The sequence below is a fragment of the Barbus barbus genome (genome assembly GCF_936440315.1).
Source record: "Barbus barbus genome assembly, chromosome: 47".
Lineage (NCBI taxonomy): Eukaryota > Metazoa > Chordata > Actinopteri > Cypriniformes > Cyprinidae > Barbus > Barbus barbus.
Genome location: NC_136725.1, coordinates 6,656,235 through 6,673,940, shown reverse-complemented (window position 1 = coordinate 6,673,940; position 17,706 = coordinate 6,656,235). Strand labels below are relative to the sequence as shown.

Below are 17,706 nucleotides of genomic sequence, written 5' to 3'. Positions count from 1 at the left end.
ATTGTGTGCAATTGACCAAGACTTGTTCAGAGCTCATCATTTACCATCAGCATCAGTATCCTGGTGCACCTCACCTTACTCCACCTGATCTCTGGTGGATTTGAGTGAAGCGAAACAAGAAAAAAAGAGGCAAACCCTCCTATTTTTTTCCTGACTCTTTCAGTAGCCCCTAACTGCAGAACAAAGATCTAGGGGGCGGGGATGGGTGGGTTTAGGGGTCAAGGGGTGGAGATGGGTAGGTGTAGGTATATGTAAGGTGGGAGGAGTTGGATCTGGATCCAACCTCGCCCCCTGGATCTTGTGTTCTGCAGTGAGGACCATATCCTCATTTCTCTCCTGCTCGCCTCCATCTCGTCTGGTCAGGATGAGGTTGGAGAGCCGCCGTGTGGTCGGTGGGGGTCAGTGGGGAACCGGACCCCATTTACACACTCATCTCCTTCCTCCGCTTTCTCTCCACGGGATAGATAGTCGCTGTCCCATAATCAACACAATAAATCGCATTCAAAAACTGTTGATAACTCTAAACTCCTTACTCACCACAAAGTGAGTAATGTGATGCATCTTAACTTGACTTTACTTATTGACTCGCTGTATAGAAATAATTACAAGAATTACTATTTTAGAAGATGCTGAAAAATACAGATAATGGCGACAACAAAAAAGTCCTTATAATTATAGCAAGAATATAAAGTGAATCCCATAGAGGGTTAAAATATAGGCCTACCGCAGTGACCTGTATTTATGTATTTTATTTTATTTTCATATATATGATTCCTTTAAATTTGACTAACGCAATAAAGCTTCACTTGCCTCTGGTAATTAATAATATTTGAGTCATCCACCGGGGGGCAGCCAAAACCTTGATTGAATGCTTTTTTTTTTTTTGGCCATTATGGCCTTCCAGCTCTGAAATCTAAAAATATCTCTACTTCTATTTGCTGATACATTCAGAGGGTTTGCGTTTTAGAATCACACACTACATCTGAATGTCGTAGGCTATCTGTGCATGACCTTGCACGCCCATCATGACTTTCTTATGACAATCATGAGAACAGCATGTGAGGGATACACTGTATAATTGCTTTGCCATCATGAAAGGCGATACATGGTTAAACATTGAGCACTGTGGCAAGCAGCCAAACTGGAAAGCCACTGAGGATTTCTTGGTCCCTCCGGTTCTCTAAATAATTTAAATAATTATTTAATAAAAATAATAAATAACTATTATTATTATTTATTTTTTTAATTTAATTAGGCAGTCTAAATGCAATACGCCATAAAATAATAAAACTGTAAATTACATGAAACCGCTGTTTACAACATAAAAATATGTATGTCAAAATCTTTATGCTCTTATTGATAAAAAATATTAGAGCTGGTGATGTAAATAACTGCATTGTAGACACGCGCTGTACTGCGCATAATCAGCCACGCCCCCTTAAAGCTCGCGGCTGCCACTTTAGCACGAGCCAGTCGGTTAGTCACATACAAACGCTCGTAAACACAGATTATATCAAATAAGATTAAAACGATGGCGTCAGAAACATGATACAAATGCTGACTTTGCAACACAGTGAGTTTTATTCGTTTATACGGAGAGTTGTCAAGCGACGCTTTATGTCGGGTTAGCGTGTTAGCTTTAACTCTTCCAGTTGTGGTTTGTTTGACAGAATTTGGCAGAAAACAAATAAGTCGAGTTTCATTTAGTTTGAACCATAATTAATTACCAGTCAAGCGCTATTTTTTTTTTTTTTTTTCAGATAGAGGGATATTATTACTTAGCGAAGTTAAGCTAGTTTAATGCATTCATTTATGTGTCTTCTGTCATACTCTCGTTTGTAAATATAGCTAGTAAACATCAACAATGGCCTGTCAGGGTCATCTAAACCTGAGTTTTACTTCATGTCGTTACTATCAGATATGGCGTATCGTTAGTATCACTGGAGGTTGTGAGGCTCAAATCTCAGTGTGTTGATAGTTTGAGGCGGGTGACAGGAGGAAATCCACTATCTGTGTGTCAAAACACACTTTAGTCTGGCTTGGGCCACAAGCAAGTGAATTTATCGCGTTTGCGGCTCATATTCAGCATGGCTAAGCTTCAGTCGGGTAACGGAGTGCAGTGGAAGGACAGCAGGAGTCAGCGGGGCACGGTGGAGAGTCTGGCCGAGCACGAGAGCTCTTCTCTGGGCTCAGACTCTGAGCTCAACGGCTTCGCCAACACGGAGATCCAGACCGACAAATACGGATTCATAGGAGGAGCTCAACAAAGCACAGGAGAAAAGTGAGTAGCTGTTACACTTATGAAGGGAAAAAAAGAAAGACACTATTAAAAACTGTTTATAGAAACGGGATTTAGAGTAGCTATGAGTGTATTAGTAACTCTTCATTCATAACATTAACAGATATTATTGCATTATATTATACTCTTCACTGTGAAATATGACCTTGAGCTACTGATGATGCATTATGTAATGACTTACTCGTGAACGTTACTGTGAAGCATGCTGTTTTTTATGCTTTATTGGATTTTGCCACATTTTCACACCTTCATGAGTGTTTTCATTAAGAGGACTGAATTGTTTTTGAGGACGGTCTGTCCTGCAGGTCTTCTTTCTTGTCCGTGTGAGCGCAGATGAGTTGACAGGTCTATAACACCACTGAAGTCCCCAGTGAGTCTTGCTGAGTTCTTCTAATCTGACTAGCTTTGAGAAGTGCTTGGTCAGCTCACATTCCTCCATCCACATAAGACCGAACGGATGTTGTTATATAATATTATAAGCTCTGTCTGTTTGGTATCATTTGCTTTCCTTTTCCTGGCATTTGTTAAAATGCAGTGAAATCAAATTTTTGTAAATCAGAATAAATAAGGACTGAATTAGTGAGTTAAAAAGTTAGTTTTTTTTTTTTTAAATAACTTACACAATTATTTTAATGTGTCCAATTACTGACATAGGTGTTGATTTTTTTGATAATGTTTTTATTTTATAAACTTTTTTTTTTTATCACAAAGTGTAAAATGTGTCATTACAGAGATTTTGGACACATACATATATAATATTATATAATAATACATACATATACAAGTTTTTTCATGTTTTTGAAAGAGGTCTCTTCTGCTCACTAAGTTTGCATTTATTTGATCAAAAAACAAACAAAAAAACACTAATATTGTGAAATACTAAAGTAATTGTTTTTTTATGTGAATATATTTTAAAATGTAATTTATTTCTGAGATAAAAAGCTGAATTTTTAGCATCATTACTCCAGTCTATAGTGTCACATGATCCTTCAGAAATCAAAATGGTAATACTTTTTTCAGGATTCTTTGAATAGAAAGTTAAAAAGTAAATGATTTATAATAAATAGAAGAAATATCTTTTGTAACATTATGAATGTCTTGTCACTTTTGAACAATGTAATGCATCCTTGCTGAATAAAAGTATGAATTTCTTAAATAAAAAAAAAGTCTTTTAACATATAGTGTATTAGTCTTAAACCTGCATTTATTGTACAAACTAATGTTCATGCCAAATTATAATTTTTTTCTCTAGATGATCCAGTAAATTGCCTGCACCTCCTCTTCTGCAGCTATTACAAACACTTGTCTGTTTTGCGTTGACTTACATGAGTGTCTCTAATGACTGTGGACAATGCAGTTCTGTTTAGTCAAGCAACCATGCACTGATCAGATTAATCTGCTGTTGAATTAATTGCAGAAAGACGCATCTGTCCTCTACAGTTCACATGAAGAATATCTCTTATTCCCTGTACAACAGAGTGTTTCTTTCCAGTCTCTCATTTAGACTCACGCAGGAGTTTCCCCTCATGCTGTGAACTCCCTTTAGCACTCAGAATTGCTCATTGATTTGTTTTGGCAGAACCTCCCTGCAAGTGTTTTCACTTTTGAAATAAAACCGCTCAGTGACTCATTCAGCTCATTCAACAAGCAATAGTGTGGCGGTCAGGCATCTAAATAGTTTTTATTGCTGAAAAAATAAAACAAATCAAATCAGAATGCCATGCAGTCTGTTTTAAACTCTTATGAGTATTAGCTGGCCCACACAGAAACTCCAAAATGTATGCACATCCGCTGATCCTTGTGTCTTCATTTGTGTAATTTTTTGGCATGTAACGCATCTTGTATAATACAATGAAATTTACGTATTACTTGGCAAAAAATATTTTATTAGAATGCACATCTACTTGAGAAAGGCCCTCAATTATGTTTATTTATTTCTTTATTAAAGAAATTACTACTATTTAGCAGGGATGCATTAAATTGATCAAAAGTGACAGGAAAGACATTTCAATTCTACTCTTTCTTTTGTCAGTTCATCAAAGAATCCTGAAAAATAATCCGCAGCACAATGTTTCTTGAGATGCAAATCAGAGATAGAGATCACAGAAATAAATTACATTTTAAAATATATATATATATATATATATATATATATATATATATATATATATATATATATATATATATATATATATATAAAAAAAGTTATTTTAAAGTTAAATAATGTTTCACAATATTACTGTATTTTTGATCAAATAAATGCAGCCTTGGTGGACATAAAATAGACTTCTTTCAAAAACATGAACATTTTTGAAAGACATGTAAGTGTAATACTTTTAACTCCTTTTTACCATTAAAAAAAAAAAAAATCCATTCTTCAGAATTCTGCTGATGCTCCATCTTGGCTATAAGAAATGGATTGCATTAGTTGGAAAAAGTGTGCATTTTTATTAGAAAATAGCCTTTTCTTCTCTCTTTCCCATCCAATATCGTATAAAAGAGGTCTTTGAGGATTCTGTGATTTCTGTGGACCATCATGACAAAAATATAATTCATATTTAATGACATTAAAGTCTGTTGGAGAAAGAGGGCTGTTCTCATGCTGCAAGGACAGCTTGTCTGCACAATTGACAATGAATTTCATTTCTCTATGGAGAGTTATTGACTCACTTATGACATTTCACTGTTTGGTTTTTGTTTCCCTCCATTTGTTTACTACTGCCATGGAGATGAAACCAAGTGCCAAGCCTCTGGGGAGCGTTTTAGTGCACCAGTTCATGTTTGGAGCGCACATGACAGAGTTTTATCTGTGTTTGGATCTTCTGATGTGCTCTGAGAGGAGCTTTTTCATTCAAGCTGACTGGAACCTGTGGCATAAATTGTTTTTGGATGGTGTACGTGACTCATCCAATCAGAATATTATAGTCTGGTATGAACTATCCATGTAATATATTAACATTGACCATTTCAGTTCTTATTTTACCAATCAGAGTTTGTCTGTCTACTTGGCTTTAGCTATGTGTTAGTGAGCACCAGGAAGGGAACAGACAAGGAAAGAGAGCGGATTTTTTTGGCAGTCATGTGCTTCCTGTTTTCCTCTTCTACTAACTGGTCTGAAGAATGTTTCTATAGGGTGAAAGGAAACACTTTTTGTGTACTTTTATGATACTTCAAAGGGACCTCAACCCTTTCCATGAGTCAATTCCTCTTGTACTTCATGAGCCCATCCTCCATTCAACTCCAGTCAACTGTATCTGTGTTTTCAGCAGAACATAATTTGCTCGTCTGGTATTCACAGGAAAAGTAAACAGGCGAACAGCAGGCCTTGCTTCTGTTCCATAGATCTAAACAACCGCAATCATCTGTAGTCTGATCGCTGACGATAATCCAATCTGGACTGCGTAATCTGTGTACACACTGCGTGTGTGTGAGTATATTTGCTTTCCATTTCAAGACCGAGCGTCTGCGTGAGCCATCAGGGTTTGCGTAGCATGTCCTGTCACTGACCTTTTGCCAGGGGATTATTGGATCCCTTGGCATCTCGGGCTCAGGGATGGACTTTCATAACATGCTTTTCATCCATAATCATCATAACATACATTTCCTCCATCATAAGCAACAAGTGTCTACAATACAGAAAAGGAAAAAGTGTTTCAAAATCTATGCCACTTTCTTATAAATGTCGTCTTTTTTTATTTGTTAATTCCATATGAATTTGAAAAACTTCTATACCGTTTTCAAAAAAAAGTTTAAATTGAATGACTTCAAAAATATGACCCTGGACCACAAAACCAGTCTTAAGTGTAAAATTTTTGAAATTCAGATTTATACATCATCTGAAAGCTGCATAAATAAGCTTTCCATTGATGTATGGTTTGTTAGGACAATATTTGGCAGAGATACAACTATTTGAAAATCTGGAATCTGAGGGTGGAAAAATAAATCCAAATATTGAGAAAATAGCCTTTAAAGTTGTCTAAATTAAGTTCTTTGCAGTGCATAATCAAAAATTAAGTTTTGATATTTACGGTAGGAAATGTACAATATCTTCATGGAACATGATCTTTACGTAATATCCTAATGATTTTTGGCATAAAAGAAAAATCTATAATTTTTAATTTTGTATTGTTGGCTGTTGCTACAAATATATCCATGCTGCTTAAGACTGGTTTTGTGGTCCAGGGTCACAAATGTCAATTTGTGTAACCGTTAAACAACATATTTCCCTTACACATTAAATCCATGTGTGCACATTCTAAGCAGTATTTTTTAAAACAATTTTCAAGGTAAAAAGTAGTTTTTATAAATATCCTAATTTATTAATTTATAACTTTTAGAGAGTTGTACCACATGACATTTTGTAACTGAACCTTGCCATAAAAAGATCGAATTATCTTGTTTGAAGAACACAGTCATAAGGGTCTGCATGGGTCCTCTCTATGATATCATTTTCCGTTTTTTCTTTCTTTCTGCATATTGGTCGCCTTTGTTGTGGCTGCCATTTTTTAAAAAATATATATATATATATTAATAAGATGTTAATATTTTTCTAAGAAATAACAAAAAGGTGCCAAAATACCCTTTTGATTTATTTTTGAATAAAATAACAGATCCAGAAAACATTTTGCATCATGCCATTGAGTAATAATTGTGTAAGCTATGTTCATTATATACTTATCTTGTCCCATTTGATGAAGAAAGGCACTGTTAAAATATTCTTCAGTGCTTAATATGTTGTAACTTCTCTGACATGAGTCAGTCCACCTCCCACCGACCACTACAGTTATAAAACACAGAAGCAGGACCAGAGCCATTAGAAGTGCTGTTGCTAATGCTCTTTTTAAGGTTAATGTATTTAGACAGACTCCAGCCTTGTGGCAGGTTATGCAAAGACAAGAATTAATATTTTCTGAAGAAAAGTTACTTATTTGTTGTTATATTACTTTAAATGTCTGTAATCTATTTTCTTGTGTTTTTTTGTTTGTTTAAATCTAATATAAATGCACTCAATTAAGGGTGTGTCTTTCAGCTGGATGTAATAAAGAGCCTTTCAGGCCGAGGTGCTGGGGTCACTTAATCAGACAGAACACAAGTTCAGAAAGATTCCCAGAAACACGGATTTCCCCAGAGATCTCCCCCGCTCTGTTCAAAACGTTCTTATAAACATTAACATCCCATCACTTTTTATGATTGTGCAATCAAGTAATACATTTGAAGGCACTGTTACTAAGTTGCTAAACATGACGGTTGTAGATGAAAATGGGTGATATTTGTTCTACAGTGGAAGCAGCTTGTGTTTTGGATTTCCCTCTGAAGATCCTACTGTGAACATATGATGACGCCTACAGTACTCGGATTCAATTGAGAGAATTTGACACCCACGTTATTCTTTTCAAACAGTGCCTTACCGTTGACGTGGACATATCAGGTCAAGAGCTATCGAGCTTCTCCATGTATAGGAATGAGTTTCTAAAAATAGGATTGACTTTGTAAAGATAATTCGTAAATATGTAAGGATTATTTTGTAACTAAATAGTGATGAGATTGTAAATATACAGGGATGAGTTTATTAATATATAGGGATACATTTCTAATGGTATGTTTACATGACAACGATGGTAATAAAAACAGCAAAGTTTTTCCTTTGTGCTTTTTAAAAGTTTTGTGTACAGACGACAACATCATCAAAATGATTCCTGTTTACACTACTCCGCACAAATATCTAAAAATACTGTTATTCATGCCAAGCCTGTATGGCGATGTTAGTTGTATAAAATCAATACTGTCTGTGCACGTACAAATACCTATAGACTGAACATGTAACATGCATCCGTATGACATCACCGCTTTCAAAAGTTTGGATTTTCAGGCCCCAAAATTGCTTTGTTGTGATGTAATGAACAATCAAAAATGCGCAAGTTAGTGCATTTTCATTTTTAGTTGAAAATGGTGTCGTGTAAACTCCTCCTTAATAAACCCCCATTTTGTTAATATAGGGATGAGTTTATATATATATATATATAAGGATGAGCTTCTAAATGTAATAGGGATGAGAATCAAAAGAAAATGACTTTTTTTAAAAAAATCCAGGGTCACTGATTCCATTAATGTTATATTTGAATCTGTTTGCAGGTGTTTTCTGTACATCTCTAAGATATGAATATTTGACTACACATAACACAGTAACAGGTTTCTCGTTTCGAAGTGGGGCATGATGAAGGTAACCAAGCCCTCTGGCCAGTGCAGCGAGGGAGTGAGTTATCTGATTCAAACAACATTGTCGATTCAGTAACAAAAATGCTCTGTTGCTGAATAGTGTTCTAGAAAACACTGAGTATTTTTAAAAGTGCCGATGACCCATTACCGTTAAGAGAACAGAATGTCATGAACATCTGTTCTGAACAAGAACCGGCCCTCTGTTTCCAACCCTATATTTGCTAACGTGATATTGTATGCGTGGGTGTACTTGCATGCATATTATATCAGATAAAAGATCTAATCTCTCTTTGTTCTCTCTCAATGCAGTGCTGATATTCCTCCAGACGTGCTCCGGCAGAGAGAAGCCAAATGGCTGGATATGCTCAACAGTTGGGACAAGTGGATGGCCAAAAAACACAAGAAGGTTGGTCTCTGACAAACAGACCTGTGTTTATCCACAGGTTTTATTTTTGTTCTTGAATAGCTCAAATTCCCTGGCGAATGCTTCAATTGTTCATAAAACGCTCAACAACTAGGAGTTAGCACATCTCACACCGTATGCCTCCAAATTCACAAACTGTTTAATAAAATCAGATAAATTTGTGACCAGACCCACACAAAATATCCGCCAACAGAACTCCTTATTATATAATTTATATTGGCCTTTGGCTAGCCATGTGCTTTAGACATCAGCCATTTAAAAACCTGTTTGTCATAAATGTTGTTTCTACAATAATGTTAAACGTCATTTTGCTTTTATAATTTTAGTTTATGATTCTCTTGATTCTGAATTTCTCTCCAATAACTAACCTTGCAGACAAAACACAGAGTTGGTCATTTCTCTAGTTAACAGCAGCTAGATGCCACATCAGCAGCTCGTGCATAATTACTGTAATTCTACTCAACACGGCCTGTCATGATTATTTACGATAGCCATAATTATTCCAGTCACATTTTACCATCCGATTAAGCAAAAGTAGAAATGAAATACACTTTTATGTCTATTTCTTGAGCTGTAGTGAATTATGAAAGCACTCTAAATGAACATTAGAGTGTTCTGGTGTTGGTGGTGGTTTGTATCACTCTCACACAAAAGTATTAACTTGGTTTGCGAATGCAATTGCTTAGTTTCACTTAATATTTGAATTAAGACTAAAGGTCATAGTTCGTCCTAATATGCAAGTGTACAAGCTCAGTCTTTCTCTATGTCTCTCTGAAGGTGAAGCTGCGCTGTCAGAAGGGCATCCCTCCATCACTCAGAGGTCGTGCGTGGCTTTATCTCTCTGGTGGGAAAGTGAAGAAAGAACAGAATCCGGGAAGATTTCAGGTTTGTCCATTTGAACCTTTGATAGCACCACTGCTCTGTACTAAAACTATTTAATTATACCACTTTCTAAGAAGCTGTATTTTTAGCCAGATTTTAAGGCATGGCTTTTTTAAATTTAATAATCCCTGAAGTTGCAAAGACTAAAGTCTCAAAACCCAAGAGATATTCTTTATCAAAGTTATCTATCTATCTATCTATCTATCTATCTATCTATCTATCTATCTATCTATCTATCTATCTATCTATCTATCTATCTATCTATCTATCTATCTATCTATCTACTTTCTTTATTTTTCTACAAGTGTCCTCATTTGTATATCTGTATAGTTGTATGTACATATGTTTAAACTGTATTTATCCGTATTTGAAAGTCTACTGTCAGTGTCTTAAATGTTAACTGTATGCACCAAGGGTCTGAGAGTAACGCAATTTCAATTCTCTGTATGTATGTGCCGTACATGTGGAACAATAAAGCAGACTTGACTTGACTTAAGACTCTGCCACGCCCCCTAAAACGGCTCGTTCAAACATGCCCCACATCTCTACGTCACGATGTGGGAAGATTTTCATAACACAGCCCAAACGTATACACAGTGAAAGAGGGCAGAACTATTATTCTCGCTGTAGTGTTGTTGCTGCCGCCGGCGCCATGTCCTGGAGACGCTGTGTTTCATTGTGAAAGCGAAACTACTTTGTTTGGGCTTCCAAAAGAGGACACAACTAGAAATCAGTGGTTAAGTTGTATTTACAATACTGTTCCAGAACAGTTCAACCCAAATATTAGAGTGAGTGCAGCGCATTTTACGGAGGACTCTTTCCTGAACTTGGAAGCTACAATGCTGGCTTGCACAAAGGCTGTTTCTATAAAGTGGGGCAATTCCAACATTGAAAGGACAGTCTGACGCTTCTGACCACTGTAAACACATTTCTGCCACTGACGATTCAAACGCGAGTTTTGTGTAGAGTAGTGCTTGTTGTTTGTTGTTTCTCCGATCACAAATGCAGACATGGTAATGTTTACGCAGGGCGATGCAACGCAACGTGTAAAAAGACAGTATAAGTATAATCAGTAATTATGTCCCCACTGGATGCCTGGTTTGTAATGGGTTTTATGGTTTTTGTGTGACTCGCGCCCTGAAACGCCATCACAATACGGTGAGGGGCGTAACATTTCTGTCTCATGCTTGAGGTATTCGGCCAATCACAACGCACTGGATAGCTGGAGCACGCCTCGCTTCTCAGAACGATGAGCTTTGTAAAAATCGAAGCGTTTCAGAAAGCATAGAAATTATTATTTTTTTTTAAATCAATATGTTTCATTCAATATTGAACATTTCAGTAGGCGCGTTTCCATTACAGATTTGCGCAAAACTTTGGCGATATTTTATAAATGTCGATAAAAAAGTATTGTGAAATGACCGTGTTTCTATTAACCGATGTTATATGACAAAAACTTTTTTTCCTCTCTTCATGGCAACGGAATTTGATGGGATTTTGACAGATTTTGGCTATATTTAATCGAAGGAGGCGCGTGCTTGTATCTTTACAAATGCAGTACTGAGAGCTGCTTCTGAAACGTGTGCGGCGCGGCTCATATAAACACAAGCATAGACTAGAGTGGCTGAGATCAACTCCGGTGGCCGTATGAGAGCCACTCTGCGCCGCAGACGTGTGCAGTGTAAATTGTCTAAGCATGAATGGCAGGCAAAGCCCCTTATACTCTAGATCGGCCATGTATTAAGTGTTTCTTGGAAGTTATAGTACATTGAAGACTGATCATATGACATTTTACGTACACCATGCTACCTGTAATTGCGAAAAAAACGTTTCCATTACAGTTTTGCGAATTATTCCTTTTTCACATTGCCTGAAAAACCAATTCGAAAAACCAAAGTAATCGCAATTTCAATTTGCGCAATTTGAAGGGTAATGGAAACGACACCATCGACACCATCAAATGTGAACAACATTTGAACTGAATTGAGCTGAATAATGATGCTAACTTTGCAACATTAACACTGTTATTGATCTGAATAGAATCGCCACTGAACTGACACGAGCTGAATAACCACACTATTGCCTTCTATAGAGCTGCTTTACAGCAGAAATTGTATTCATTTCATAATTCATTAAATGTTTTATTATAATGTTTTATTAATGTGAAGCTGCTTTGCAACAGTCTGTATTTTATAAAAAGCTCTTGATTATGTGGCAGGAGTTGGACAGTCAGCCTGGAGATCCTAAATGGCTGGATGTGATAGAGAAAGACCTCCACAGACAGTTTCCATTCCACGAGATGTTTGTAGCTCGAGGAGGCCACGGGTAAGTCAGCCCTCTCTTCACCTGCGGGCCTCTCCATTTGAACCCCATTGCTTCTGTTACATAATTTAGTCATGTGCGTGTGCGCTGTGCAGGCAGCAGGATCTGTTCCGAGTGCTGAAGGCGTACACTCTGTACAGACCAGAGGAGGGTTACTGTCAGGCTCAAGCTCCTATAGCCGCAGTGCTGCTCATGCACATGCCTGCTGAGGTCAGTCAGCAGTCCATTATTGGCAGATGGTCCTTGTTGTAGTTTGAATGCATCTCATAAATTATTTGATTTAAACAGTTATCTTTTATACTGTTTTATGTCTTAGAATAAAACACTAGAACTATTGGTAACACTTTATTTGAAGGCTTTATATATAATGCATTATAAGTATATTCATAATGCATTTTGTAATACAATATATATTTTCATAAATAATTTAAACCAAAGTTAAAATGCATTATAATATTTGCAGATTATTTGTTGCAACTGAAATGGGTTGTGTTTTAATGTGTTTTAATGTATTATATTTAGGGCTGTCAGATTAACGCGTTAACTAATTTAGTTATGAAAAAATAACACGATTAAAATATTTTAACGCACTGGCCCTGCCCCCAGACCTGTACATCATCTTACATTTCATACAGTTGACTGTTGACAAATATGATGCAGGGCAACAACTTCATAAATGCAGTAATGCCCTAAAATTCAAGATATTGGGGCAAAAATATTCCTGTATGAGTTTTTATCTCATATTTCTATCATATGATAAGCTATATCACACGAGTGCTGTTTTTGTCTCAAATACGATTTCAAATGGGATTTTATACAACAGTTGAGTAAATAGGAAGTTAATGCTGTTATAATTTAAACACAATATTGTCTGTTTTTGCTCAGTTTTGCGATAAAAAAACTACCTTTTTCTCCAAGCAACATAGTGGTGATTCGTTTCTGAATGAATCCACGTTTTGAACTAATCGGGTGAATCAATGATTCAAAGACCCATTCATAAAGAGAGCCGCTTACTTCATTCCTAAATGAATCAGCCGTTTGAACAAATCAAATGAATTAATGACTCATTTGGTAGTTTTAGTTTCTTATTTAGAGTATTATTGCATAAAAACACAACTTTAAAGGGATAGTTCACCCAAAAAGTTAAAATTATGTCATCATTTAATCAAACCTGAATGACTTGCTTTCTTTTGTGGAACATAAAAGAAGGTATTTTGAAGACTGTTGGTATCAAAGCTGTTTTGGTTACCAATGACTTCCATTGCATGAACGAAAAAAAAAAAACTTTCTTAAATTATCTTATGTTCCATAGTACATGTTAGGCCTTTGTAGCCTAAACATTTATGTGTAATAAATTGTGTTGAATCAAATAAAATATTTTTAGTTACTATTTGTAATGTCTACTTAATACTTTCTCATTTAACACAAAAATAGCTTTAAATAATCTTTTGGGGGTATTTTCATAGCCAAATATCATTTTTGATTAATTTTATCAACACGTAATTAATTAGATTAAAAATTTGAATCGACTGACAGCCCTACTTTATTAATATAATATTTATTAGTTTCAATGGTCTTAATTATTTGAGTAAAGAAGCAAGCTAAACTCATACCCTGTTCTGGTCTTTTACTCTTTTATGGTCATGCTCTGGTAGGATGCATTCTGGGGCCTGGTCCAGATCTGTGAGAAGTACCTGCCTGGATACTACAGCGCAGGCCTGGTGAGTGGAGACAATACACAGTCCTCCTCCATTCAGCACTTCAGTCCACATGCTGTCAACCCTCAGATTTACACGAGAGCAATCAATCACCCTGATAAAACACATGATCGATCCCTGACGAGCTGCTGATGCTCTCGTGTTGTTGTGGGATGTCTGAGGCGTTTGTAATCACATTCACCTACACTGTTCTGCCGAGGGAAATTTGCTGATGTAGAGAGCTGTCCCATGCCAGAGGGATCACAGTTCAAGGGTTGCTCCTCTTGTACTTTACATTCTGTCTAACTCAGCAGAACTGATTAACCAGGCTCATCTAGTTAAACTGCGCCTGAAGTACCCTGTCTCAGCAAGACTCATGCAGCACAATAGTTACTTTTATGGCTTCTGTTTGTTCATGCAAAAAGCAGTTTGAGAGTCAAAATCTGCTAAGAGGTATAAAATGTAAAAAATTATGTTAAAGTGCCCCTATTATGGGTAATGGAAGGTTCATATTTTGGTTTTGGGATCCCCAACAACAGCTTGACATGCATGCAAGGTCAAAAAACACTTTCATTGTCTTACAATATGCATTTATTTTTACCTTATTTACCTCAACGACTCCCAAACGATTTGCTCGATTATTTTTTCCAAACTCCTCCTTTGCATGACGCTAATCTGTGGTGATTGGTCCGATTGGTCTCATTTTCATTTCATCATGCCTGTAATGTCTGATAAAGCAGCGTTTGTGAGCACAGTGCTGCTTTGTGTACAGTGTTACCAGGGAAACTGCTATTTTTACAGATCCAAAAGTCATTCTTTGGTAATTCTTCGGTAATTGTTACCGATTTTTTTTTCTCACAATTGTGAGTTTATATCACAAAATTCTGAATCAGAATCAAATCAGAATTGTGAGATAAACGCATTTGCAAGAAAAAAGTTAGAATCGTGCAATGCTAGCTTTATGTGAGGACTTTTGTGTCTGGCCTTCAGGAGCAGAGTGGGCGGCAGATATGGAATGAATTAGATTAAACCAACATCAGGATCTTGCTTTCGCTCTATCACTCGTTCTCACTCTCTTCAGCCTGGGGGGTTTCCTCTTACCGTTTCGGTTTTAAACATGTGAATCATTGCTGTCACAAAATTTGTTTATCACATCAATGTAAATACGTTGTATTTGCAAGAGCGTCAGATCATAGGAACTTATCAGCAAAATCAATCACCACATATAATTTACATTTTGAGAATCTCTTTAAAATGAAAAGCTGTTATAGGGAAATGGTACATCCCAGATTTCACTGTCATCTTGTTTCCTCCTCACTTCTGTCTTCACAGGAGGCCATTCAGTTAGACGGCGAGATCCTGTTCGCTCTGCTGAAGCGTGTGTCGCCGGTGGCTCACCGGCATCTGAAGAAATACAAGATTGACCCTATCCTCTACATGACCGAGTGGTTCATGTGTGCCTTCTCCAGGACGCTGCCCTGGGCGTCTGTCCTGCGCATGTGGGACATGTTCTTCTGTGAGGGTGAGACTCACTCTAAAGGCAAATTAGATACTGCGTGCACTTTATCCTTTCTTGATACCGCACCCCTCCACAGTTTAAAAAAAACTGTGGACAGCTCACTGGATTCACACCTTGCTACTTGTGACTTTTACATGCAGACTGCAACAACGTTTTGCAGAGGTGGAAGTGTAAATGTTTAACATGCTTACTTTTGGACATCAAGATGTCCTAGTAAAGTTCAGTGGTTTTTACTTTTATTTTTATTTTTTAATGTGTATTTTTTTTTTTTTTTTTTTTTGCTGCTTAGTTTCTTTTTATTTATTTTTGCTGTCACACATATAATTTTATTATTGCTATTTGCCATATAGTAAATTTTTTTGTCACAAATTTACTTTTTAACTGTGATTGATAGATTAAGAATATTCATTGAATATTTATGTATTAAAATACATATTGAAAATTAAATAAGAAAATTAAAGCATGTTAAATTAAGAAGAAATACTAATACTTTTCCATTGCTTTGTTTTTTCTTTTTGTAAATAAAAAGTAGGATGCATGTTTTGCTGTATTGCCAATCAATTATGAAACTTTCTGATATACAAGCAGTTCAGACGTTTCTAACTTACACTGTTACTCTGTTTCATGGACATGCATGTCTGTGTGCATTGCAGGAGTGAAGATCATCTTCCGTGTGGGTCTGGTGCTGCTGAAGTGCATGCTGGGATCTCAGGAGAAACTGAAAGCGTGTCAGGGCCAGTATGAGACCATGGAGCTGCTCCGGTCAATTGAGCCACGATACATGCAGGAGGCTTTCCTAGTGCAAGAGGTATCGCACACACATACACTTATGTGCTGTAATTCAATTTAGTTTTTAAACATTTTTAAACATGAATTAAATATTTCCTGAGAGTTGCTACATGCTGAGTAACAATGTAGCACTACTACCACCTCTGGAATTGTTTATATTGCCAATGGAAATAGAAGGCAGTATGCATTATATACTGTGCTGTATGTAGTCAGCAGTAGCCAAACATAGCCTTTGTCTCCCCATGCTGGTTACGTTTTGCACATGCATGCCTTAATCGATACAATTTGATTTGCCATCTAATAATCCTCACTTGAAGTTAATTAAATATACTTTGTACAGGTTTATTATTGTTACTTACCTTTAAAAACCATATATGCCCACCATTTCAGGTCATTGAACTGGCAGTGTCTGAGCGTGACATAGAGAAGGAGCATCTCTCTCAGCTCCGGCGCTGGAAGGAGACCCATGGAGAGCTGCACTGTAAATCCCCTCCCAGAATGCACGGCGCCAAAGCCATCATGGCCGCTGAGCCACCCAGTCGCCAGGACCTCAAACAAAACCCCACAATCATTGTCGAAGTACCACAGACCACTGAGATAAAGACAGAGAAAGGGAAAAAAACTAAAAAGATAAAAACGGAGAAGATAAAAGACACGAAAAGCACCTCTCCACCTCCTAATCCATACCCGCTACCTAGCAACCCACCATTACTGAGTGACAACCTCTCGCCCAGCGAATCACAGCACCTGCAGAAAGACACGCTCCTGCAGGGCTCCAATCAGAGTCTCAGTAGCACTGAACACGACACCTACCTGTAAAGTGCTGGAAGAGGGACGCCAGTGCTGACCGCTGAATGTTTACTGTGCAGAAACATCTGCCTCCCCTCTCTCAGGACTTGGCATCAAAGGGGAGATCACATGACACGACTGGACCAAAGCATACTTATGGGAGTCACAATCACACAGGAGGATGAAACTACATCATGAGCTTCTCAGCTGTTTATATGATTATCTGTGTATGTGTATGTGCATGTTTGGAAATGAAATGAAGGACTAATAGCCAAAACCAACTCTCAGATCTCCAAATGAAGCGTTGCTGAGCTGCGCTAGATGCAGATGTTCTCATGCTGTTTAAACTAGTGAGCGAGTGCAATTTATTTCGATCTCATACATTTTAACTAATAACTTTTTAACTTAACTTTTAACAAATATTGCTTATTTCACAGCAAGGCAAATTTGAACCACGTTCATACTTTTTAACTGAATCAATTTTGAAAATGAACAGATTTATGCTGATTCTAAGCAATTTGAATCAGTGCACTTGGAATATAATTATATATATATTAAAAAAAAAAATTTTTTTTTTTTGAGTGCGGAAATCTGAACGGTTTCATTTATGACTGACAAATATGCATCACATTAAGTTAGTTTATGATAAGACCATGTAATCCAAATGGATGGAAGTTATATATGCATTTCTAATACATATCTTAGGCCTAAATATTTTTTTCAAGTGAGTAGTTAATGGGGGAAAAAAATCACCCTTGTCTTGTTCCAA

The 17,706-nt window shown here is 36.7% G+C and overlaps 1 protein-coding gene across 1 annotated transcript; it reads left to right on the top strand.

Annotated features, from left to right (window-relative positions):
• Positions 1-1,416: 1,416 nt before the first annotated feature.
• tbc1d10ab (TBC1 domain family, member 10Ab) lies at positions 1,417-17,094 on the top strand. The gene is made up of 9 exons (XM_079410056.1): positions 1,417-2,281; positions 8,825-8,921; positions 9,717-9,824; positions 12,040-12,146; positions 12,239-12,353; positions 13,799-13,864; positions 15,173-15,362; positions 16,013-16,167; positions 16,539-17,094. Exons 1-9 carry the CDS (start codon positions 2,088-2,090, stop codon positions 16,965-16,967), a joined length of 1,461 nt encoding a protein of 486 aa, XP_079266182.1. The 5' UTR covers positions 1,417-2,087; the 3' UTR covers positions 16,968-17,094.
• Positions 17,095-17,706: the final 612 nt, after the last annotated feature.